This window comes from Cricetulus griseus, chromosome 7, assembly GCF_003668045.3.
Source record: "Cricetulus griseus strain 17A/GY chromosome 7, alternate assembly CriGri-PICRH-1.0, whole genome shotgun sequence".
Classification (NCBI taxonomy): domain Eukaryota; kingdom Metazoa; phylum Chordata; class Mammalia; order Rodentia; family Cricetidae; genus Cricetulus; species Cricetulus griseus.
The window spans coordinates 88,363,922-88,388,400 of NC_048600.1; the positions used below are offsets into that span (position 1 = coordinate 88,363,922).

At 42.6% G+C, this 24,479-nt stretch overlaps 2 protein-coding genes across 11 annotated transcripts in view; one reads left to right on the forward strand and one right to left on the reverse strand.

The window, feature by feature from the left end:
* The window catches only part of Srr (serine racemase), a 23,122-nt gene extending 8,608 nt beyond the window's left edge, over positions 1-14,514 (reverse strand). For 2 of the 6 annotated variants that reach the window (XM_027426771.2, XM_035447513.1), the window contains exons 1-4: positions 14,329-14,514; positions 8,551-8,773; positions 1,560-1,731; positions 10-136 (exon numbers count right to left, since the gene is read on the reverse strand). In XM_027426771.2, the coding sequence (XP_027282572.1) occupies positions 10-136; positions 1,560-1,731; positions 8,551-8,585 (334 nt within the window). In that variant the 5' untranslated portion in view covers positions 8,586-8,773; positions 14,329-14,514. Of the gene's footprint in view, positions 1-9; positions 137-1,559; positions 1,732-8,550; positions 8,963-14,323 lie in introns of all 6 variants that reach the window. The other 4 variants (XM_035447512.1, XM_027426772.2, XM_027426773.2 and 1 more) reach the window with 4 other exon arrangements.
* Positions 14,515-14,539: 25 nt separating this feature from the next.
* The window catches only part of Smg6 (SMG6 nonsense mediated mRNA decay factor), a 231,825-nt gene continuing 221,885 nt past the window's right edge, over positions 14,540-24,479 (forward strand). Inside the window, exons 1-4 of one of the 5 annotated variants that reach the window (XM_027426761.2) lie at positions 14,540-14,710; positions 17,591-19,343; positions 19,956-20,148; positions 20,740-20,850. In XM_027426761.2, the coding sequence (XP_027282562.1) occupies positions 14,623-14,710; positions 17,591-19,343; positions 19,956-20,148; positions 20,740-20,850 (2,145 nt within the window). In that variant the 5' untranslated portion in view covers positions 14,540-14,622. Of the gene's footprint in view, positions 14,711-14,826; positions 15,191-16,076; positions 16,698-17,590; positions 19,344-19,955; positions 20,149-20,739; positions 20,851-24,479 lie in introns of those variants that run through there. The other 4 variants (XM_027426763.2, XM_027426762.2, XM_027426764.2 and 1 more) reach the window with 4 other exon arrangements.

Genomic DNA, 24,479 nt, shown 5'->3' on the forward strand with positions numbered 1-24,479 from the left:
ATTAAATACCTTCCAGTTTGGCAGCATAGGTGAGAGCCTGGCCATGGTTTCCACTGCTGTGAGTAACAACGGCTTTGGGCTTCCCTTCCAAAGTGTCAGGAATTAAGCCTCTGATGGCATTAAGGGCACCACGAATCTGGAAGATATGGTGAATTATAAATGGTGCATCATTTAACAATGGGGACATGTTCAGAGAAATGAATTCACTTGTTTCATTGTACAAACCATAGAATATTTACACAACATAGCCTGCTATGCACCCAGGCTGTGATACAACCTATTGCTTTCAAGCAATAAACTGAACCATGTTAAACACTGAGCAATACCACATGGAATTGCAATACAATGGTATTTGTCTAAAATAGAAAAATATAGAAAGGTAAAATGGTATGACACACAGGACATTACCCCCCCTTTAATTTTTAGACTTATGTATATGGTTCTCTGGAATTTGGGTTATAAATAGTTGTGAACCACTGTGTGAGTATTTGAAACCCAGGTCCTCTGCAAGAACAGGTGCTCTTCCCTACAGGGCCATCTCTCTGGCCTTTATCCCCACTTCTGTTTGAATCTTGCCTCAGCTGGGCTAGAACTTAAACCTAGTCCAGAGTAGCTTTGAACTCATGGCATCCTCTTGCCTTAGTCTCCCTTTTCTGGATTACAGGGATGAGCTGCCACACCTACCTCTAAAGAACATTTAATGAGTGTTTTGCAGGACAGAAGATAGATCTGGGAACATCTAAAGACATTGCTATATAGTACTGTACTATATAGCTAAACATTGTACACTTAAACTATACCAAGTTTAAAGACTATTTTTCACAATAGTAAATTTGCTTATTGTAACTGTAATTTTCTTTGTAAATTAAAAAAAAATTAGCTTGGTGGTAGTGGCACACACCTTTGATCCCAGCACTTGGGAGGCAGAGGCAGGTATATCTCTTGAGTTTGAGACCAGCCTGGTCTGCAGAGTGAGTTATATGACGCCAGGGATACAATGAAACCCTGTCGTGAATGGAAAAAAAAAACAACAAAAAAAACCAAAAAACATGCTCTCACCTGGCCCAGGCTGGCACTGAATTTGCTATGTAGGCAAAGACAACCTTATTCCTGATTCTTCTGTTTAAAATACAAAAACATTGTATAGCTGTACAAAAATACAGGCACGTGTGATGGTACACACCTTTAACTTATTTAGATAATGTTCATGGGACCATAATTATAAGGGATTTTTAGCTTGTGTGAAAGTGACATATCAATGTTATAAACCTGGTACCCATGACTTGAAAATTGCAACCTTTTGTTTCCAATTGCAAAAAGACATTTGTTTTCTTCCATCCACCCTACTGGTGGACAGGAAAATAAAACAGATTTGGGGCCAGGCACTGGGGAGGCATAGGCAGGCGGATCTCTGTGAGTTTGAGGCCAGCCTGGTCTGCAGAGCTAGTTCCTGGACAGCTAGGACTACACAGTGAAACCCTGTCTCAAAAAACAAAACAACAAAAAACCCAAAACAAACTGATTTGGAAAACGTGATAAAAAACAAAATAGATTTTTACCTTAAAAGATCCAGTTTTCTGGAAGAGTTCACATTTGAAGAAAAGACTGCGCCCTGCTATTTGATTCAAAATGGAGCTTGTCAGCACTGGCGTGAGATGGACAGAATCTCGAATGTTGACATGAGCTTTTTCAACATCAGCAAAAGAGATGCAGTACTGAGCACACATGGTTCTGAAATCCAGGAATAAGAAATGGGGTCAAAGCATAGTCCAAATGATGCTTATTTGAAACACTGAAACAGGAGAACAGTCTGGGGGCTGTAGTGCTACGTGGAACTGTTCCCATTACTAGCATGTTGGGATTTCTGTTCAGAGAAACTTCTTTGAAGCTGAAGTAGTTTTGTGCCTACTGAAACTGACATTATCCGGCCCCACTCACACCTTTGGCACTGTTACAGGTATGTGCCTTTTCATCACTGTATAGCCAGGCTGGCCTTGAATTTACAGAGTTCTACCTGCCTCTGCCTTCTAAGTACTGGAATTGGAGGTTTGTGCCACTACATCTGCTGTCTTGTTTTGGGAGTCTCAAGTGTCACTATGCTCTCCAGGCTGGTATAAAACCCAAGGGATCCTCCTGTCAGAGACTTGTGATTGCTGAGACTACTCATGTGTGCCATTGTACCTGGATTGTATTATTTTAAAAACTAACAAATATTGGGACTGGCAAGGTGGCTCAGCAGCTTAAGGCATTTATTTACTGTCAGGCCTGATGACCTACCAAGACCCACATGATGGAAAAAGTGATTACTTCAAGTTGTCTTCTGACCTCCACACATATGCCTTGGCATGCATGACCCACCCACCCACCCACCCACCCACCCACCCACACACACACACACACACACACAAATGTATCCTGGAGTGGTGGCACATGCCTTTAATCTCAGACCTCTGGAGGCAGATGCAGGTGAGTTCAAGGCCAGCTTGGCCAACACAGTAAATTTCAGGTTAGCTAGGGTTATATAGTGAGACTCTTAGTAAATAAATGAACAAAAGTTATTTTGGGAAAAAATGTTTTTTCCCCTTGGTTTTTTGAGACAGGGTCTCTCTGACAGCCCTGGCTGTCCTGGAACTTGCTTTATAGATCAGGCTGGCCTTGAGCTCAGAGATCTGCCTGCCAAGTGCTAGGATTAAAGTGGTTAATTTTTATTTTTAAAAAACATAAAAACTTTTCATGTGTCTATGTGAATATATGTTATATGTGCATATGTGCACAATGAGGCTAATGGATTTTTGGAGCTGGTGTTGAGCTGCTGGAGTGTGGTTACTGGGAACTAAACAAGTCATTAGGAATGGCAGTGAGTACTCCTAACTGATGAGCCATCTTGGTTGTTTTTTTTGGGGGGGGGGCGCCGAGACAGGGTTTCTCTATGGTTTTGGAGGCTGTCTTGGACTAGCTCTGGTAGACCAGGCTGGTCTCGAACTCATAGAGATCCACCTGCCTTTTGCCTCCCAAGTGCTGGGATTAAAGGCATGCACCGCCACCAATGCCTGGCCTTGTTTTTACTTTTTGGATGATTCTGCCATGTAATTCAGGCTATGATCCTCAAACTAACAATCCTCTTGCTACTACATTCTGATTGCCAGAATTACAGCCATGTGTCAATATTTCTGGTTCACAGGTTTCTTGGTCTCATATGTATATAGACCAGAATGACCTCAAACTTGATATGTAGCCAAGGATAACCTTGAATTTCTCATCATTCTGCCTTCAATTTTCTTTTCTTTTTTTTTAAAGATTTTATTTATTTATTATGTATACAACATTCTGCTTCCATGTATATCTGCACACCAGAAGAGGGCACCAGATTTCATAACTGATGGTTGTGAGTCCCCATGTGGTTGCTGGGAATTGAACTCAGGACCTCTGGAAGAGCAGTCAGTGCTCTTAACCTCTGAGCCATCTCTCCAGCCCCCATGCCTTCATTTTTCAAACACTAGGATTACAGGCATGTGCCACCAAGCCTGGCTGTATTGTTAATTTTATTCTTTTGGGAAAAGGCCTTGCTTCTGTAGATCAGGCTAGCCTGAAACTCACTGTGTAGACCACAGTGTACTTGAACTCACAACAGTCTTCTTGTCCTAGCCTCCTGATCCCTGGGATTACAGTATGAGCCACCATGCCTGGCTCAGTCCTACTCTTTTTTACCTTTTATTTCATTTGGTTTTTGAGACAGGGTCTCATGTAGCCCAGACTGGCTTCAAACTTACTACGTAGCGGATAACCTTGAAATCCTGACTGTCCTGACTTACCTTCCAAGTGCTGAGATTTCAGACCTACACCACTGTGTTTGGTTTTAGTGCCTTTTTAATAATTTTCCACACTTCCAAAACATATATACATTACCTGTTAAAATAATTTTCTTGCTCCAGTTGGAGCAAGAAACTTGGCTCAGTTTCCTCAGTTTTCATAATTGAATCTAAATGCATACACAGTTCTAAGGCATTTGAAGTGTCATGTTAGTGTAGTAATGTGTCAGTTTTGTGATATTTAACACCTACTGTCAAGCTGACTGTACCAGTTCATACTTGTTATAACAACAGTATCTAAAGGATGTCCATTCACTTCTGCCTTGCTATATTGCTTTGTTATTGTTTTTTTTTTTCTTCCAAGATAGGGTCTTTTTGGGTAGGCTGGCCTTAGAGATCCGCCTGCCTCTGCCTCCTGAGTGCTGGGAGTAAAGGTGTGCACCACCACTGCTCGGCTCGATATTTTGCTTTTCATTAAATTTTATCTTCCCTGTGTGTGGGGTGTGTGCCCATGCTTTGGCATCAGAGAACAGCTTTGGGCGTTGGTTCTTTTCCTCTATCCTGTGGTCCTGGGGATTATACTTGTGTTGTCAGGCTCCACTCCAAGGGTCTTTACTCACTGGGCCATCTCTCCAGCCTGCTATAATATTTAAAATAATTTTTTTAGACTTATGTAGATGAATGTTTTGCCTTGGTGTATGTATGTGTACCATGGGTGTGCCTGGTACCCAGGGAGGCCAGAAGGAATCAGATCCCTGGAACTGGAATTACAGATGGTTGTGAGCTGCCATGTGGATGGATGCTGGGAACCAAACTGGGTTCTCTAGAAGAGCAGCTAATATTCTTAACTCCTGAGCCAACTCTCCAGCCCTTACCACAAAAATTTAAGATTACTTACGGATAATATATATGAAGGGTAAGATTTTTTCTGCATATTTATTATGTAATAAGGCATTTTACTAGATTTTGTTAGCTTTTAAAGTGTGTCCCCTACTCCCCCCATGCTGAAGATGGGATACAAGGACTCAGGGCAAATGCTCTATCAATGAGCTTCACCCATAGTCCCAGCTGGTTTCCTTTTAAGAAGGTGTGTTATTTACATGTATGGGTATGTCTGTGTGAGCTTATGTGCACCACATAAAGTCTGGAACTGGAGTTACAGGTGACTGGAAGCCACTTTTATATTACAATCTTTGCTGTTTTATAGCTACTATCCCTTAACTTTTTCTTTTTTCCTTTCTTTCTTTCTTTCTTTCTTTCTTTCTTTCTTTCTTTTTTTTTCCCGAGACAGGGTTTCTTTGTGGCTCTGGAGGCTGTCCTGGAGCTAGCTCTTCCAGACCAGGCTGGTCTCCAACTCACAGAGATCTGCCTGCCTCTGCCTCCCAAGTGCTGGGATTAAAGGCATGAGCCACCAATGCCCAGCTATTTTTTTCTAACTTCAGACACGGCTTAAGGTAGTTTTTCAAATAGTATTTTTTTAAAAGATTTATTTATTTATTTATTTATTTATTTATTTATTTATCATGTATACATGGGCCACCATGTGGTTGCTGGGAATTGAACTTAGGACCTCTGGAAGAACAGTCAGTGCTCTTAACCTAACCCCTGAGCCATCTCTCCAGGCCTCAAATAGTATTTTTAAAGTTGACTGCTTTCTAGTTCTCAGATCTCTCTTTGGCTGTGCTATTTTCAGCTTCCACAGGAATTGAAGTTTCTTTTAGGGTTCCTAAGGAAAGGCTTGTGTGGGAAATCGCAGAAGCAAGGACAGCTATATGTCTAGTTCTTCCACATGGTTTCCAAGATTTTAGCTGATGCCAGATCTCAGAGCTCACACAGGTGTGGGGACTCTTTTACCATACAGAAGCAAAGAAACCTTTCATTGCATCAACTCCTCTAGGGAAACTCAAAACTTCAAAGATAAACATAGTTCATACAATAATTCCCTGGTTTTTCTTCACATTTGGAAAGTAAGCCATCAAAACCATCCAGGAAAAAGAACAGGTGCTATGCTCTGGATTGCTTAGTAGTTAAGAATACTAGCTAGTCAGGACTGGAGAGATTGCTCAGTGGTTAAGAACACTAGCTGGTCTTCCAGAGGTCCTGGGTTCAATTCCCAGCAACCACTTGAGGCTAGCAACCATAAGTAATGAGATCTGGTGCCTCTTCTGGCCTGCAGGGATTCATGCAGACAGAACACTGTATACATAATAAGTAAATAAATCTTTAGCCAGGTGGTGTTGGCACACGCCTTTAATCCCAGCACTTGGGAGGCAGAGGCAGGCAGATCTCTGTGAGTTCAAGACCAGTCTGATCAGGACAGCCTCCAAAGCCACAGAGAAACCCTGTCTCTCAAAAAGCCAAAAAAACCAAAACAAACAAACAAACAAAAAAACCCCAAAAAACTAGCTAGTCTTGTAGAGGCCCTAGGTTCAGTTCCCAGCACTGACACGGTAGCTCACAACTATCTGGAACTGCAGTTCCAGGAGACCCAGGACCCTCTTCTGACTTCCTCAGGTACCAGGTACACTTGTGGTGTACAGCCACACATTGAGGTAAAACAGTCATACACACAGAATTAAACAAAAGGAGAAGGTTGGGTGGTGGTGCATACCTTTAATCCCAGCACTTGAGAAGCAGAGACGGGGATCTCTGAGTTTAAAGATAGCCTGGTCTACAGAGCAATTTCTAGGACAGGCTCCAAAGCTACAGAGAAACCCTGTCTCAAAAAACAAAACAAAACAAAACAAACAAACAAAAAAAAAAAGGAGAAATCTACCTTTGTACGGTTATACATACATGTGGTTGCACACACATTTAATGTTAGCACTCAAGAAGCAGAGACCTGACTGGTCTACAAAGCAAGATCCAGGCCAGCTTGAGTTACACAGTGAGACCCTTTTGACCCTACCTCAGGGGAAAAGCAAAGAAGCAAGAACACTAAAGATTTGTGGCCCAGTGGGATGTTTACAGGTTTACAGCCCCTCCCATGCAGGTGCTAGTCAATCCATTCTAGGACAAGTCCTGACCTGACCTTGAAACAAACCAGCTGTTGAGCAAGGCTACATTATTTAAGACATTCTTGCTTGCTTGCTTTCTCGTGTGTGTGTGTGTGTGTGTGTGTGTGTGTGTGTGTGTGTGTGTGTGTGGTGTGTGTGTGTAAAAGACAGAGTTTTAGGTATCCTACAATGCCCTGAAACTTGGTGTGTAGTAGCCCAAGGAGGACCACAGACTGCTGAGGAACCAGGAACTCTACTCCTAGAGGTAGACCAAAAGAACCAAAATCTGTGTTTCATCAAAGTGTAAACAGGGCCCCAGACCTTTCAGACCTTTGCACAACTGACTCCATGATGGAATTACCATTTGGGCTCTAAGACACAGCATGTGGACAGTACTGCCTGACAACACTAAAACAAAGGCCTAATCCTTCAAAGTCCATAGTTCTGGGAAAGTCTCTAAAAGCACTAACCTTTTTAGCTTCTGTAGTACTGCTTCAGGCTACTGTTTTTGTTAACTGAAGTATGGCAACCCAGGACATGGTTTTTGTGCTTAGAGCTCACCCTAAAGCTTGAAAACCCAGTGTAGTCACAGACCAGCTAATAAAGACTTTCTATTGGCTTAAACCATGTCTAAGCAGTCTTCTCTGGTGAATACCCCACAACCAATGAGATTTCTGCACTCTCATGTTCATAGCTACATTATTCATAATAACCAAAAGAGGCCAGTGGCCACCGACAAATGCCTATACATATGTAATATGCACATAAAATGTAAAATTTATATTTAACAGGAGGAAATTCTGACATGTTATGACATAGATGAACATTGAGGACATTATGCTAAGGGAAACAAGCTATTTGCAAAGATACCTATTACATGATTCCAATTATGTAGGATTCTTATAGCGATGAAATTCAAAGAAAGAAGAGTAGTTGATGGGCTATGTTTAGGACAATGGAGAGCTGTTTAATAGGTATAAATGGGTTTGGATATGTAATAGAATACATTAAACAACAACAAAAAGCATACACTTAAAACTGGTTAAATGACACAGTTTATGTCTATTTTATCACAGTTGAAACAAACTGAAAGAAAGCAGTTATACTTAGGTCTATAGGTTGTGTGATGCCTAATTTCCTTGTAAGCTTGATTTTACCAGAACTGACTAAAACCCAAGCAGCTCAGCATGCTTGGGAAGGGTTTTCTTGATTGGATCATTTGAGGCGAGACAATGTACTCTAAATACGAGCCACATCTTTGAGGGTAGCTCACAGAAAAAGACATGGAAGAAGGGAGTGTCTGCTATTTGCCCGCTTGCCCTCACTCTTATTGACAAGTTCATCTATCCCTCTGCTAAGGCATTCTTTTATTGGTACTAGAACCAGTTTCTTCAGGATTCCAATTTAGTGTGGACTAAATATCACCAGATTCTTGGCTTTTCTGCCAAAAGACAGCCATTGTGGGATTAGCCACCACAGCCTATAAAGCATTCTAATATATGCCGTTCATATACAGACATATTTCATTCTTTCAGTTCTGTTCCTTTAGAGAATCCTGACTGATACAGTTTACAAGTGAGAGAACCCCAATTTGAAGCAGCTTAGGCAAAGGACGAGGACTTCCAGGTTCACCGGCTCATGGAATCTGAGGAAAGGTTGGACAAACCACAGAGGGGATACAGAGCTTCAGCCACAACTGCAACCAGGAGCTCGGGAGTTTCCATGACTCGCACTCAGTTTCTCACCTCTGCTGCCTTTGGCACGTCGGCTTCCTTTTCATAGACCAGCTGGTTCCGTATGGCAGGACACATGGCTGCTGTCAGCTCCTGTGTTTTACATTTTATGGCTTCCACACTGAAGAGGGATTTTCTCTCAATTTCAGTTCAAAAAATTCTGGGTAAGGACTTTGACTGGCCCATCTTGGCCCAGGACCAGTGTGGCAAAGGGTGTAAGGTCATTTAGGAAATACTATGTAATAGAATTATTTATGGAAACATGAAAAAGAAACAGAATGAGATCTATAACACAATATCAATCATGTACATTTAAATACATACATAAAACATTATATATTATGCAAAGATACATGTATATTTAAGGACATATATCAAGCACACTAAAGCCACTAAAGAAGGAGTGATGATGGATGACTGGGAACTGAAATGAGCAAAAAAATGAGAAAGGCTTTGTTAATGACAGTGTGAACAAAATAGTATGATTACCTCAATTCTCTGCTTCTGATGGAAAACAGCAGTGAAAGAGGGAACGATGGAGGTGAAAACAAAACCAAACTTGTGAGTAGGCCTGAAAGGTAGTTTTCAGAAAAAAAAGGGAGAGAGAGCTGGAGAGATAGCTCAGCTGGTAAAGGCACTTGCTGCCAAGTCTGACAACCTGGGATTCACAGGTAGAGGGAGAGAACACACTCCTGCAGGTTATCCTCTGACTTCCACATGTGAGCTCACACACAATAAATAATGCAATTAAAGTTTGCTGAGATGGGGTCTCTCTATGTAGCCCTGGCTACCTCGAAACTCATTATATAGCCTAGGCTAGTCTGGAACTCACAGAGATCTGCCTGTCTCTGCATTCCAAGTGCTGGGAGTGAAGATGTGCACAGCCATACCCGGCTCCTCCCTCCCTCCCTCCCTTCCCTTCTTTCTTTGTCTCTCTCTTCCGTGTGTGTGTGTGTGTGTGTGTGTGTGTGTGTGTGTGTGTGTGTGTGTGTGTGTACACATATGCAGGTGCCTGCAGAAGCCAGAATGTCTACTCACTAGGAACTGGAGTTACAGGCAGTTGTGAGTCACCTTACATGGGTGCTAGAAACTGAACTTAAGTCCTTTGAAGAGCAAAAGTGCTGTTAACCACTGAGCCATTTCTACAGTCCATTATTAGATTTTGTTTTGCCAGCTTTTGGGATCCTATTCCTCATACTGGGTTGCCTTGCCCAGTCTAAATACATGGTGAGGTGCTTAGTCTTGTTTTGTTAATATCCATGGGAGGCCTGGCCTTTTCTCAATAGAAATGGAGGAGTTGATGGGGGAGGGGAGGCAGAAGAGAAGAGGGGGAGAGGGACTAGGAGGAGAGGAGGGAGACACTGTGGTTGGGATGTAAAATAAATAAATGATAAATAAAATTTCTTTTTGGCCATGGGTGTTCATGTGTATAGGTGTATTGGTGTGCACATGAGTGTAAGCGAATTCTGAGTGAGGTTGTTACCCTTCAGGAGCTAGCCACCTTGGCTATAGTTTTTTTTTTTTTTAATTTTTTAAAAAAAAGATTATTTATTTTACTTGCGTGAGAATACCATCTGCATGTATGCCCTTATTCCAGAAGAGGGTATCAGATTCCACTATAGGTGGTTGCTGTGAGCCACCATGTGAGAATTGAACTCATGACATCTGGAAGAGCAATCTGTGCTCTTAACTGCGAATCCATCGCTCCAGCACCCCATAATAGTTTTTCACTGGGAAATGGGGTTTACTGTTTAAACTAGCTGGCCAGTAAGCCTCAGAGATTCAGCTGTCTATATTTCCCCAGAACTTTCATTACAAACCCATGACATCATTCCTAGCTTTTTAAGTGGGTGCTGGAGATTGAACTCAGGTTCGTATTATGTATGCATGAATATATATGTATATATATATCACTATATTGATTGAGCCATCAATTGTTGTATAGCAAGCACTGTATTGATTGAGCCATCTCTCTAGCTATTTGTTTTAATTAATTAAATGTATTGGGACAGTACCTAACCTTAAACTAACTACAGAATTGAGGATGACCTTCAATTCCTGATTGTACTGCCTCAGCCTCCTTAGTGCTGTGATTACAGGCATGCACTGCTGTGTTCAGTTTATGTGGTGTTTAGGATCATGCATGGTAGGCAAGCCCTTTATCATCTGAGGTACATCCCCAGCCTTTGTTTGTTTACTTAATGTATATGAATATTTTGCCTGTATGCATGCCTGTGCAACACATGTGTGGCTGGTACTTGCAGAGGTCATGAGAATGTTGGATTTCCTGGGATTGGAGTTACAGACAATTGTGAGCTGCCATATGGGTGGTGGGAATGGAACTTGGGTCCTCTAAAGAACCCAAGTGCTCTTAGCTGTTGAACATCTCTCCAGCCCACTTCCCCGGCCTTTAGTTTTAAAATGCTAAATGCACCAAGACTCTAAAATTATTTTTATATAGGCTTAATGCTTTCTCATGGATTCTGTCATGCACTATTTTCTTTCTTTCTTTTTTGGTTTCTCCGTGTAGCTTTGCTGTCCTGGAACTTGGCTCTATAGACCAGGCTGGCCTTGAACTCAAAATCATCCTGCCTCTGCCTCCTGAGTGCTGGGATTAAAGGCATGAACCACGACCTGCTTTCTTTCTTTTATTTTTGAGGTGCTGGGATTTGACTTAGGGCTTGACATACGCTAAGTAAGCACTCTACCATTGAGTTACAGTCTCAGCCCGTTTTTCATCACCTTAATTTGTCAAGAACCCATGAACTTTATATAGAAAATAAAAGCAACCCCAAGGTCTTAGGCATGGCTTCATTTTAAAAAATTACACTCATTAATACATATAGTGTCTCACTATACAGGACCAGGATGGACTTGAATTCACAGAGATTTTTTCACAAATTATGTGTGTGGGTATTTGCCTCATGTGTGTTTGTGTACCGTGTGTGTGACTAGTGCCCTGGAACCAGAGTTCTGGACAGTTGTGAGCTGTCCTATGGGTGCTGAGTCCTGGGTCCTCTGAAAAAGCAGCCAGTGCTCTTAACTGCTGAGACTTCTTTCTGGTCTCTAATTTCTTTCTGAGATGAGATCTTGGTATATTTCCCGGCTGGATTTTTGAGCTGGGCATAAGTGATGCTTCTGCAGTTGTCAGTTTTCCAACTAGCGGGGATACTATGTAGATGCATATTAATACCTGGCCTGTTTTACTTCTTTGTCCTGTGAGTTATTTAAAATTTTTCTAATTATAAATGGTTAGAATTCATTGCTTAGCCGGGCGGTGGTGGTGCACACACTCAGGAGGCAGAGGCAGGTGGATCTCTGTGAATTTGAGGCCATCCTGGTCTACCCAATGAGTTCCAGAACAACCTCCAAAGCAATACAGAGAAACCCTGTCTTGAAAAAACAAGAAAAGAAAAAGAGAAAAAAAAGAAAAAGAAAGAATTCAATTTCTTGTTTTATGCAACTTGTACAATTTTAACTATGCAAGGCATATGTATGGAATGTGCATCTGGACACCAAAGGCTCAAGTCGGTATCTTCCTCTATTCCTCTATTTTTTTTTTTTTTAATTGTGGGGCTGAGAAGATTGCTCAGCAGTTAAGAACAAGTAGTGCTCTTTTGGAGGACTAGACTTCAGTTCCCAGAACCCAGAGCAGATGTCTCATAACTGCCCTTAACTCTAGCTTCAGAGGGAATCCAATGCCTCTTGGCTTCCTCAGGCACATTTACTCATGTGTATGTATGCAACACAGATACACACATATAATTAAAAATGAGACAAATCTAAAAAAAAAAAAACTCACCATTGACTATAGACTGGAAAATGAATAAATAAATAAATTTTGAGGCCATGGATACAATTCAGTCAGTAGGATGCTTGTTCAAAATGTACTAGGCCCTGGTTTCAATCCCTAGAATAACATCAACCTGGCACATCAATATAGGGCCACATCTGTAATCCCATCTTTTAGGAGCTCGAAACAAGAGTGGTAGAAACAAGGTTATCCTTGGCTGCATGATGACTTCAAGACCAGCCTGGAAACAACAGACCTTGCCTCAACAAAAGCAAACAAAACCAAATAATTTTCAAATTGATGTCTTAAACTGGAAAGTAGATGACCTGCCCCACGCCCCATGTTGGCTTTCAACTGCGTATGTAGCCAAGAATGACCTTGAATTTCTAAACCTTCTCTTGTGCTTTGCAAGTGCTGGGATTATAGGCTTCTGCCACCACACTTAGTGTATGTGGTATTAGGAATGCCTCTCTCTCTCTCTCTCTCTTTCTCTCTCTGGCAGGGTCTCATGTAAACCACGATGGCCTGGAACATAGCCAAGGATAGCTCTGGATTCTTGATGTTCATTCCCTAAGTGTTGCCTGAACCCCTAGAGTGTGCACAGCCTAAGCTAGTCTGGAACTCCTATCTTCTTGCATTAACACATAAAGTCATGGGATTAGAGATGTGTGACACCATAATCTGTTTCAAGTTACAGTTTTAATTTTTTTTCCTGTTACGGTTTTTAGACAGGTCTTATTACATAGCTCTAGCTGGCATAGAACTCACTTATATAGACCATTTGAATTTGAAGAGCTCCTCCTTCCTCTGTATTTCTGGTGCTAGGCTTATAGGCATGTGTCACCATGTCTGGTTCCTGTTTTGGAGACAGGGACTTGTGTACTTTTGGTTTGGCCTTGAACTCAGCGGTAGAGGCCAGCATTGAACTTCCTCCCTAGTACTGGAGTTACAGGCATGTGCCATCATACCAGGATCTCAAACCACTTTTTATATTTCCCATTTCTCTCAGATATTTGGGCAAAGGCTGCCATTTGCTCTGGCCACTTGAATTATACCCCTTCTTTTGGGCTGTTGAGATTTTCCCAATCATTGTATTTCTTTTCTGATGGCAAAATATCTCTCATATAACAGGAACTTAATGAGTTATATCAAGAGTAATCTATGCTTTTGGTCTGGGGCTCGGGCGTATAATCTAAGATTATACTATGATCAAGAAATAACTGCTTACTATTTTTTGAGGATCTAAGATTCCTATGAAGGAGCAACAGTTGGAGAGGCAGCCTTTGGGTAGGAAGTTTCTCCACCTAAGTTTTTAATAGGAGTTAAGAATGTACCAATCTTCTAGTCTAATTAATTCTTGTTTCTTTTTTTGGGGGGGGTAAGTGGGACAAGGTCTTCTAGTATATTGCCCTGACTGGCCTCAAATGTGCTATGCTGCCCAGGCTGGCCTTGAACTTGCAATCTTTCTGTCTCAGCCTCTCAAATACTGTGAATATAGGAATGAACTATCTCTACCAGCCTCAGTGAAAATTTAAAGATGTAAAGACGAAAGTGGGAAGAATAAATCTGAATTATAAAAAGTAAATTAAAAAAATTTCAGTGTTAAATTCCCAGGTCGATAATTTCCCTGTTTTACTTCCACACGACCGCCTCTAGCAAGTCTTAGGGATGAACTTTGTCACGGACTTTGACACTCTGGTACAACCAATTGTTAAACGAGGTAACTGACTTCTTCCGTTCTCTGAGACTCAGTTAATTAGAAATGGAGATAATAAATAATTATTGTTAAAAGATCTTTAAGCTCCACAATCCAGGCCTATGATAACGAGACTTCGGCCTAAAATGATCGGAAGAGGCCGAATTGAAGGATGTCTCGGTCCACCCGAGCCCCAGACCAAAAGCAGTGTCGTTTATGGCTACCATAGCAATACCGGCATCCCAAGGAGCGAATGCTCACCTGGCGTGGGCGAGCCATACCAACCCTCGCCTCACCTCACCTGCCGGGCGCCGCGCCTCCACCTCCAAGCCTCGGCGTACCTTCCAGCGTTACACCTCTGCGCACGCGCACGCGCACACGCTGGTCTGCGGCCTGAGCGCAGGCTCTGGCGTGGCCCTAGTTGAAAGTACTGAATGCTTTTGCTCCCAGTGCGGCCACCGTCGTTTGGGGAGGGCGACAGGAGGGGGCGGGGAAAAGGGTGGGAGTGGGTGAGCGCGCGCCGCCCGTCCGTCGTGGTTTCCTGGCTGCGCGCGGCGGTGGTAGAGTCGCAGCAGCTGTAGCAGCCGCCGTGAAGATGGCGGAGGGGTTGGAGCGTGTGCGGATCTCCGCGTCCGAGCTGCGAGGGATCCTGGCCACTCTGGCTCCGCAGGCCGGGAGCAGAGGTGAGTTGCGCCGCCCAGCTGCTGGGCCGGGCCTGCCCGCCCCGCCTCCTTCTCCTCTGCCTCCTCCCCGCCCCGTCCGTGGCGCTCCGAGCCCCCGCCCCTTCCCCCAACAGGGCGACCCCGGGCCTCAGGCGGCCGCCGGGACACTGCCGGGCTGGTCCTCCGCTCACTCGGGCCCTTGGGGTAGAGCTCAGCGCGAGTTACTGCCACCGCCTTCTTGCTCACCGCGACGGCGGCCGTGGTTGTACCCTCTTGCCCCAGCGCTCTCTCGCCGGCGCCTGGATTCAGTCGTGAGAAGACACGAACTGGAGTGGGTGCCGGGGTCCGGTAGAGGCCCCGGAACATACCGCTCCCTAAAGAATCGTCTGTGTACCTTCCGTAGTCCTCCGTTTCGCGTCGGAGAGGAGGAGCTGGGGAGACAGTCTTAACAGGCTGGGACTTCCCTTGCTCAACTTTCCCCCCCAAGGCAGGCTTCCAATGGTACGCCAGTGGAGGAATCCAGGACCGCAGGGAGCGGACTGTTTTGTTTTGGTCTTGGCGTGTATGGGAGCAGTTGTGGGCAGAGAGGATGCTTAGTCTGCCAGCCTCCCTACGCATCAGAAAAGCTTGAGAAACGTTTTAGTGCCTCACTTTCCCTTCATTAGTCAGTATTGTTTAGGATGACTGTTAGAGTAGGTGCCTTCTCTAGGATTGTGGCTAGAATCTGAGAGGTTAGTTTTCACTGGCCAACTGAATTGGATTAGCCAGGCTGTTTTCTCTCACTGCTCTGGAAAATAGTAGTCACCACCTCCCCTGACTCCGCCCCTAAACTAAGTTTAAAAGTTTACCGAGGGTGCTGAGATTAAACGGCTTTATCTTGGTTCGTATTTGGTGGAGAGGCTAAACTTTTGCCAACTTTTGTTTGAGACAGAACTCTCACCTTGTAGCCAAGATTGGCCTTGAACTTACTGTGTAACCCAGCCTGGCCTTGATGCTTCTCCTGTCTGCCTCCAGAGTGCTGGAATTACAGGCATGTGCCACCACACCCAACTTCCAACGCATTATCTAAAATTTCAGTTTCACTTCATTTCCCTTTCCCTCCCCCTCGCCCCCAACTAACAAGCGTGCATGCGTGTGTGTGTGTGTGTGTGTGTGTGTGTGTGTGTGTAGGTGTAGGTGTAGGTGTAGATGTTGGAGAATAAATACCTGCTTTCAGCTTGTCAGCTTGTTTGTGTTTATATTATAATTAGGTACTGGGATTTTGTATAACTTGAGCATTTCCTCTAACTTTCTTTCTTTCTTTCTTTCTTTTTTTTTTTTTTTTTTTTCGAGACAGGGTTTCTCTGTGTAGCTTTGGAGCCTATCCTGGCACTCACTCTGTAGACCAGGCTGGCCTTGAACTCACGGAGAGCCGCCTGCCTCTGCCTCCCAGTGCTGGGATTAAAGGCGTGCACCACCAACGCCTGGCTTCCTCTAACTTTCTTATTAAACATGTATTAATTATTTGTAGTAGTTTCTCCACTCTAAGCAACAGATACTTAACAAAACAACCCTGTTTACCATTTAGTAAGTTCATGGACTTTGGAAAGTGGTTTATAAACTCCTCTACTCTTGTTCTTTTCCTTTGTTTTTTGAGTCAGGATCTCATATAGCCCAAGCAGATCTCTAACTCTCTGTAGCTGAGGATGGCCTTAAACTCCAGATCTTGCTGTCACTTCCCAAGTGCTAGGATTTGTAGGCATGAATTTGACTGGGCTCTAGTATTCTTGAGTCCCTTAGTCCTTTGGTGTTTTGAGAGCATGTCACAATCCTTCCGTTGGTGCCTAGGAAAAGCTCCTCTAATGGAACTTTTTTCCCCTTATATTCTATCATCATAGTAGCAGTTAGTCTCAGTATTCTAGGCAGTATTTTCTTGAAATGATTCTGCTGGTTGTTGTTAAAGAGTTGGTGAGGATGAGTGGAGTTGAAGATTATAAAGGGAACTGCTTCTTGCTTGCTTCAGTAGGAGGTATGTGATTGGGGATTGGTATCCTAAAGTTGTAGATTTGCCCTGGTCAAGTTCACACACTGTAGTTGCAGATATTTTCCCAGAGATATCTAAGACTGGGTTGTTATACATACCCCCTCAAATGTGTGTATAAATGTATGTTTACATATGTAATATAGTAAGTAAATATATGATGTAATATATGATAAATATATACCAGTAAATATGTTTATGCAATGCTGAGGATTGCCTCTAGTGGCCTCCTGTATGCTAGGCAAATGCTGTACTACTGAGCTATATTCCCTGCCCCCTTCCTAATATGGTAAAAGAATTTAGCTAGCCTAGAAAAATGTTGCAGACAGGAGGAAAGACTAAACCAGGTGTGATTATACACTTGTGCAGTCCCAGAACTTGGATGGCCAAGGCAGGACTGTGACTTTGATATCTTTCTGGGCTGTATAGTGAGACTCTGACTCCAAAAAAGAGAAAAAAAAAAAAAAAAAAAAAGAAAGAAAGAAAGGAAAAGAGTTGACTAATAGGCTACATAGACAGGATAGTTTAATGTCTGAATATATTCAAGATCCTTGATTCTGATATAATGAAGTAGTTTGAGATCAGAATATGAGTATGACTTGGATAGGTCAAGAGAATATTACCCCTCCATTTCCATAACTCAAGTGCATGTAACTATAACACAGTTAAATTCTTAGCCTCACTGGTTACTGAACACATAACTCCAAATTTCTGCCTTTGTAGAAACATTCTTCCCTGCCCACCAGTGCTAGTATTTGGATATGTAATTCTTGCTTATTTTTGTTGTGGTGGTGGTTATGTAACTAGAATGACAACTTTTCTTCCTTCTCTTCTCCATTATTCTTTTCTTTTGTGTTGTTTCCTCCTATCAACAATACTAGAAAACATGAAGGAATTAAAGGAACCCAGGCAGCGCAAAGATAATAGGCGCCCAGATTTGGAAATCTATAAGCCCGGACTTTCTCGACTAAGGAACAGACCTAAAACTAAGGAGGCTCCTGGGAGTGAGGAATTTAAGGATGAGATTGTAAATGACAGAGATTCTTCTGTTGGGAATGATTCACAGCTTATTAAAGTTTGCAAGGAATTGGACAGCCAACAGCAAAATGGTCCTACAGATCCAGAAAATCGTCAAGCACAGGAGACTTTCTCAAAGACTGTTGGACTAGAGGACCGGAGTCTACGAATCATTAAGAGAATAAAGAAACCTGACCTGCAGATCTATCAGCCTGGGAGGCGTTTGCAGACCATAACCAAAGAGTCAGCTAGCAGGGCAGATGAGGAAGAAATCCTCAATCAAGTGGAACAATTGAGGATTGAGGAGGATGAGTGTAAGGGAAAAGCTGTTAAAGAAGAAGTTGTGAATAAACCAGACAAAACTGAGGCAGAAAAGAACCAAACTAATGACCGAGTAAGAACTGCCAAGGGAGAAAAGGGAAAAAAGATTGAAAAGGGGGAGGGGACAAAGAAGGTGAATGATGACTCTGTCCAAGGGAAACCTGGTTCTGTAAAGCGGTACTCCCGATCAGACAAACGAAGGAACCGCTACCGCACTTGCAGTACCAGCTCAGCTGGTAGCAACAACAGTGCTGAGGGAGCTGGCTTGACTGATAATGGATGTCGCCGGCGGCGCCAGGATCGGACCAAGGAGAGGCCACGACTGAAGAAGCAGGTATCTATGTCTTCAACTGATTCCTTAGATGAGGACAGAGTTGATGAGCCTGATGGATTAGGGTCCAGGAGGAGCTCAGAAAGGAAGAAGCATTTAGAAAGAAATTGGTCTGGCCGAGGCGAGGGTGAACAGAAAAGCAATGGTAAAGAAAACCGAGGCACCCTTCGAGTCACTTTTGATGCAGAAACCATGAGTAAAGATTCCCCCATGGTGAGATCAGCCAGGGAGAATGTGGAGAAAATAAAGTCTGACAAAGGCCCAAGCAGTGGGGGCAAGGGCTCTGAGAAGCAGGAGTTCAAAAATCCGAAACAAGAACTTCGAAGTCGTGGTCGTGGCATTCTGATTCTGCCTGCCCATACTGCCCTATCTGTCAGTTCATCGGGTTCTCCAGAGTCTACACCTTTGGGACCTCGACTTTTATTTGGATCTGGTAGCAAGGGATCTCGGAATTGGGGACGTGGAGGCACTACGCGCCGACTATGGGACCCAAACAATCCTGATCAGAAGCCTGCTCTGAAAAGCCAGACACCCCAGCTACATTTCTTGGACACTGATGATGAAATCAGCCCTACATCTTGGGGTGATTCACGTCAGGCCCAAGCATCTTACTATAAATTTCAAAACTCTGACAACCCCTATTATTACCCTCGGACACCAGGCCCTACCTCTCAGTATCCCTATACAGGCTATAGTCCTATGCAGTACCCAGTGGGCCCTGCAAATGGTATGTATCCAGGGCCTTATTACCCAGGCTATCCTGCCCCCTCAGGACAGTATGTATGTAGTCCTCTCCCTGCCAGCACCATGAGTCCTGAAGAGATAGAGCAGCACATGCGGAACATGCAGCAACAGGAGCTACATAGGCTTCTCCGAGTGGCTGACAACCAGGAATTGCAGCTTAGCAACCTGCTTTCCAGGGACCGCATCAGTACTGAGGGCATGGAGAAGATGGCTCAGCTCAGGTATTTTGTGTGTTTTCCTACTATCTTGCTTAGAGGGAAATAGACAACAGTAAGGTTCCTGTGGCTGAGGAAGGTAGAGACTTCTTAGGTAAGCCACCGAGTGTTACCTCCCTTTCACAGGGATCTCTGCCCCTCCCAGCCCCACTTGGGTATGGATATCAAGCCCAGAGCCTGGTGAATCTTAGAATAAGTGCCCTACCACTGAGCCATACTTTAAGCCCCTTTACACTGATTTTTATAAGGAACAGGTAGTTGGGAAAATAAGTTTTAATTCTAGTCTTAGAAATAAGTATGCTTTTGACTTTAAGGGGAAAAAACATGTCTTTAAGGGAATATAGGATTTCCAGAATGCCAATTTCCAGCATGCACTAAAGAACTTATTTCAGCTCTTCAGTGTAGGTGTGCACATATGGGAATATGCTATTTTCCTAGGTGTAAATGTCTTTGGAATGGCATTCTATTGTACAGAATAGAACCGTATGAGTAGGATACCTGGTCACATGTCAAATTTCTTGTCAGGAGGGAGGTGGCTGGTTTGCAGGAAGTTCATATCTTGGGTCTAGCCTTCCTTGTGATGTATTGGAGCTAGACACTGCATGTATTTTATTCCAGAACTGAATTACTGCAGCTGTATGAGCGCTGTATTCTATTAGATATTGAATTCTCTGACAATCAGAATGTAGATCAGATCCTGTGGAAGAATGCCTTCTATCAGGTGATTGAGAAATTCAGGCAGCTTCTCAAGGATCCAAATATTGAGAACCCAGAACAGATTCGGAACAGACTCTTGGAGCTTTTGGATGAGGTAAATATTGTATTTTTTTGGTCATCAGGATAAAGTCTGCAGCATTTTTTAGTTTGTTTGTGTTTTCTACCTGAAATGTTTTAGAACAAAATATTGCTAAAACTCTTGTGTCTTTTTCTTGCATTTTGACTTGGTCTACCTTTCTGTAGTACTTTTTTTGGACTATACTTACTGACAGTTGGAGCTCCCTCTTTTTTTCTTTTTTCTTTTTCCTTTTTTCTTTTTAATGCTGGGGATTGAACTCAGGGCCTCGTGAATGGCAAGAGTTCTACTACTGAGCTACATTTCTAGTCCTGGAGCTACTTTTGAGCTTGAAAGCTTTCTGAATGACAGGGAGATGGGAAAAAAAATGAGAGAAATGAAGTAGGGAGGGGTGGGTAAATGGACCGTGTCTTTAAAACATCAGAGGCTTATACTATAAACTGGTGTTTACTTGATGGCCTCTAATTACTTAGTGTGTAGCTCCTTTTATATCAGATGTCTGGATATTGATAGAATTGTAAAAGGGTCATTTGCCCCAGTATCTGGCAAATACATTGGAAAAAAAAACCTGATTGATGCAAATATTTCTTTCTTTCTTTTTTTTTATAGGGTAGTGACTTCTTTGATAGTTTGCTTCAGAAACTACAGGTTACTTACAAGTTCAAACTGGAGGACTACATGGACGGGCTTGCCATTCGAAGCAAGCCTTTACGAAAGACAGTAAGCCAGTTTCTTTTTTTAGTTTAAATTTATTCACCTAGGCCTGGTGAAGTGATGCACACCTTTAATCCAGTACTTAGGAGGCAGAGGCAGATCCCTGTGAGTTCAGGGCCAGCCTGGTTTACATAGTGAGTTCCAGGCCATTGAGGACTGCAAAGATCCTTTCTCAAACAAACAAAAATTTATTTATCTATTTAATAAGCATTTATCTAGTACTAGTTAAGGCTTAGGCAACATGTAGGGTGTTGAGTATATCATAGTGAAATATCCAGTATAGTAGGGGAACAGATAGGTGAAACTATGATAAGTGGAACATTGTGGTATGTGCTAGTAATCCTGGATCAGGAATTCAAGGCCGGCCTTGCTACATACTGAGTTCTAAGGAAGTCTGAGCTATATAAAATTCTGTTCCCAAAACAAAAGTAAGACAAATTGTAACATTATAAACATTATGATGAACTTCACACTTGTAATCCCAACACTTGGGAAAATGAAGCCAAGAGGATTGCCAAGATTTTGAAGCCAATCTGGACGGCATAGTGAGTTCTAGGACAATCTGAACTACAAAGTGAGATAGTGTCTCAAAAGAAAACAAGGAGGCTGGAGAGATGACTCAGTTTTTAAGAGCACTTACTGCTCTTGCAGAAGACCTGGGTTTGGTTCCCAGTATCCACACGACTGCTCATAACCATCTGTAACTCCAATTCCAGGGGATTCAATGCCTTCTTTAGATTTAGTACCAGGCATGCAAGTGATGGACATAAATACATGCAGACAAAACACTCAGTCACACAAATTTTTAAAAGGTTAAAAAATAAAAAAGCAATTGGATGGTTCATAGCATCCTCCTTGGGCTTCTACATATACAACACACACACACACACACACACACACACACACACCGTGCATATCTAGCTGCACATCACACAGAACAAAATGGAAAAACAAAGCACACAAAGAAAAGGAAAATAAGCATTATAGTAAGTACGGAATAAGTAAAGGGACATGGAGGGAAGTAATTGAAGTTAGGCTCAGTGGACTCCAGGAAAACTTTTCAGAGACTTTTGAAAATGGTTCTGAGGATCAAAATTGGCTTCATTAATTGCTGGGCAATAACTGTACCACAATGGTCTATTCCTAGCTAAGCTGAGTCTGGAAAGATAAGTAGGAGTTTGAAGGGTGGGAGGACTAGTTAGATACAGGGCACAGTGAGAAAGAACCAGGTATTGGGAAACTACAAGAAGTTCATTCTTTTGGTGTTGGTAATATGGAGTTGGGGTTATTTCAGTGGATAAAGCTAAGGAAGTAGGAAACAACAGATCTTAAACCTTTAGGTGCCATGCTAAAGATTTGGAATTTATTCTTTAATTATTAATAATTAATTGAGGAATCATTGATTGCTTTTCAGAAAACATAATGGATTTGTTGTTAAAAAATCAGTCATTTTGATAAATTGTTGATTTGATAGGTGATAAGCAAGGGTGGATATAGGGGAGTCAGGTTAGAGGCATGGACTGAGGTAAAGAGAGATTTAGTGGAGGTGGAAATGAAAAGATAGATTAGAAAACCAGGTGTGCTGGTTTGTGTTTATAACCCCAGCATTTGGGAGGCTGAGGTAGCAGAATTGCTTCAGGTTCAAAGCTAGTCAGTGGTACATAGTCAGACCTTGTCTCAAAAGAAAAAAGGCCCAGGGATGTAGCTCAGTTGGTAGATTGCCTGCCTAGCATGCATGAAGTTCTGGGTTCTAACTCTAGTACCACATAAACTCATGTGTACACCTATAGTCCCAGCACTTGGGAGAGGGGGAGGAAGGAGGGTCTTTAGATGTGCAAGGTTAGCCTTATCTACATAGCAAGTTTGAGGCTTGACTGGGTTATATGAGATCCTATTTCCAAAACCAGAAAACAAAAACCAAACAAACAAACAAAAAAAGGAAGTAGAAATGAATTGCTAGTCCTTGTGATGTGGTGTGAAGGTTATCTGCTAGTTTATAGCCTAGAGGAATGGCCATAAAGAAAACTGCAGGTTTTTAGGATTTTATATACATGTGTACACAGAAAGAAACAGAGACTTTTTTGAAACTGAGTCTGTATTAGATATATTTCTGCACGGCAGAAGAGGACACCAGATCTCATTATAGATGGTTGTAAGCCACCATGTGGTTGCTGGGAATTGAACTCAGGACCTCTGGATGAGCTGCCAGTGCTCTTAATCTCTGAGCCATTTCTCCAGCTCCAGACATGGTCTTATAGCCAAGACTAGTCCTGAACTCCTTATCTTCCTTCCTCTACAAACCAATAGTGCTAAAAGGTATAAGCCGTCATGCCTTGCTAGGATTAGATAGATTTGGGTGAGATGTCTAGAATGAACTTGAAAATGAATTTTTTTCAAGTAGGTTCTTATGTAGCCCACACTAGTCCTTAACTTGATATGTGGCAAGTGCTGGGGTACTGGTGTGTGTTATTACATTAGGCTTACAAGGTAGTATTTTTTTTTTAGATTTTATTTTATTTATTACGTATACAATCTATACAGTCTTCTGCCAGCATGCCAGCAGAGGGCACTGGATCTCATTCAAGGTGGTTGTAAGCCACCATGTGGTTGCTGGGAATTGAACTCAGGACCTTTGGAAGAACAGGCAGTGTTCTTAACCACTGAGCCATCTCTCCAGCCCCAAGCAAGTATTTTTATCTGTTTAGAATTTAGGAGAGATTGAGTCATTAGTGTGTAGGTGGTAGTTTTTTTGTTTTTTGTTTTTTTTAAGTTTTATTTTATTTGCATTGATGTTTTGCCTGCGTGTATGTCTATGTGAGGATGTCAGATCTTGGAGTTACAGACAGTTGTGAGCTGCCATGTGCTGAGAATTGAATCCAGGTCCTCTGGAAGCCCAGTCAGTGCTCCTAACCACTGAGCCATCTCAGTGGTAGTTGAAACAGAAGTTGGGATATTGATTAAGGCTGGTCAGAAAAGTTGATCAGATTGAAAGCTAAGGGTGGGTAACATTGTCAACTGTTATAGTTTTCATTTTCAAATGTCAAGATTATATTAAAAATATGCCTTTTGAGGATGGCAAGATGGGTAAAAGCAAGCCTGAAGACGTGAGTTTGAACCCTGTGACCTATATGGTAGAAGCAAAGCTGATTCTGGGGAAGTTGTTCTCTATCCTTCAGACATGCACCAAGACCTGCAAGTACATGCCTTTGCGAGTGCACACGCATGCGTGCGTGCACGCACACGCGCGCGCGTATACACACACACACACACACACACACACACACACACACACACACACACACAAAATGTCCATTAGATTGAATGACCTTATCAAGAACTTTGTTTTTTGGGCTGGAGAGATGGCTCAGAGGTTAAGAGCGCCGACTGCTCTTCCAGAGGTCCTGAGTTCACTTCCCAGCAACCACATGGTGGCTCACAACCATCCATAATGAGATCTGGTGCCCTCTTCTGGTGTGCAGATATGCACGGAAGCAGAATGTTGTATACATAATAAATAAATAAAATCTTTAAAAGATAAAAAAAGAACTTTGTTTTTTAAATCAGAATAGGAAAAGTTAATTATTGAGTAGATTGTAAAGGGGCAGCAGGCTGGGCAGTAGCTAGAGTACTGCCTG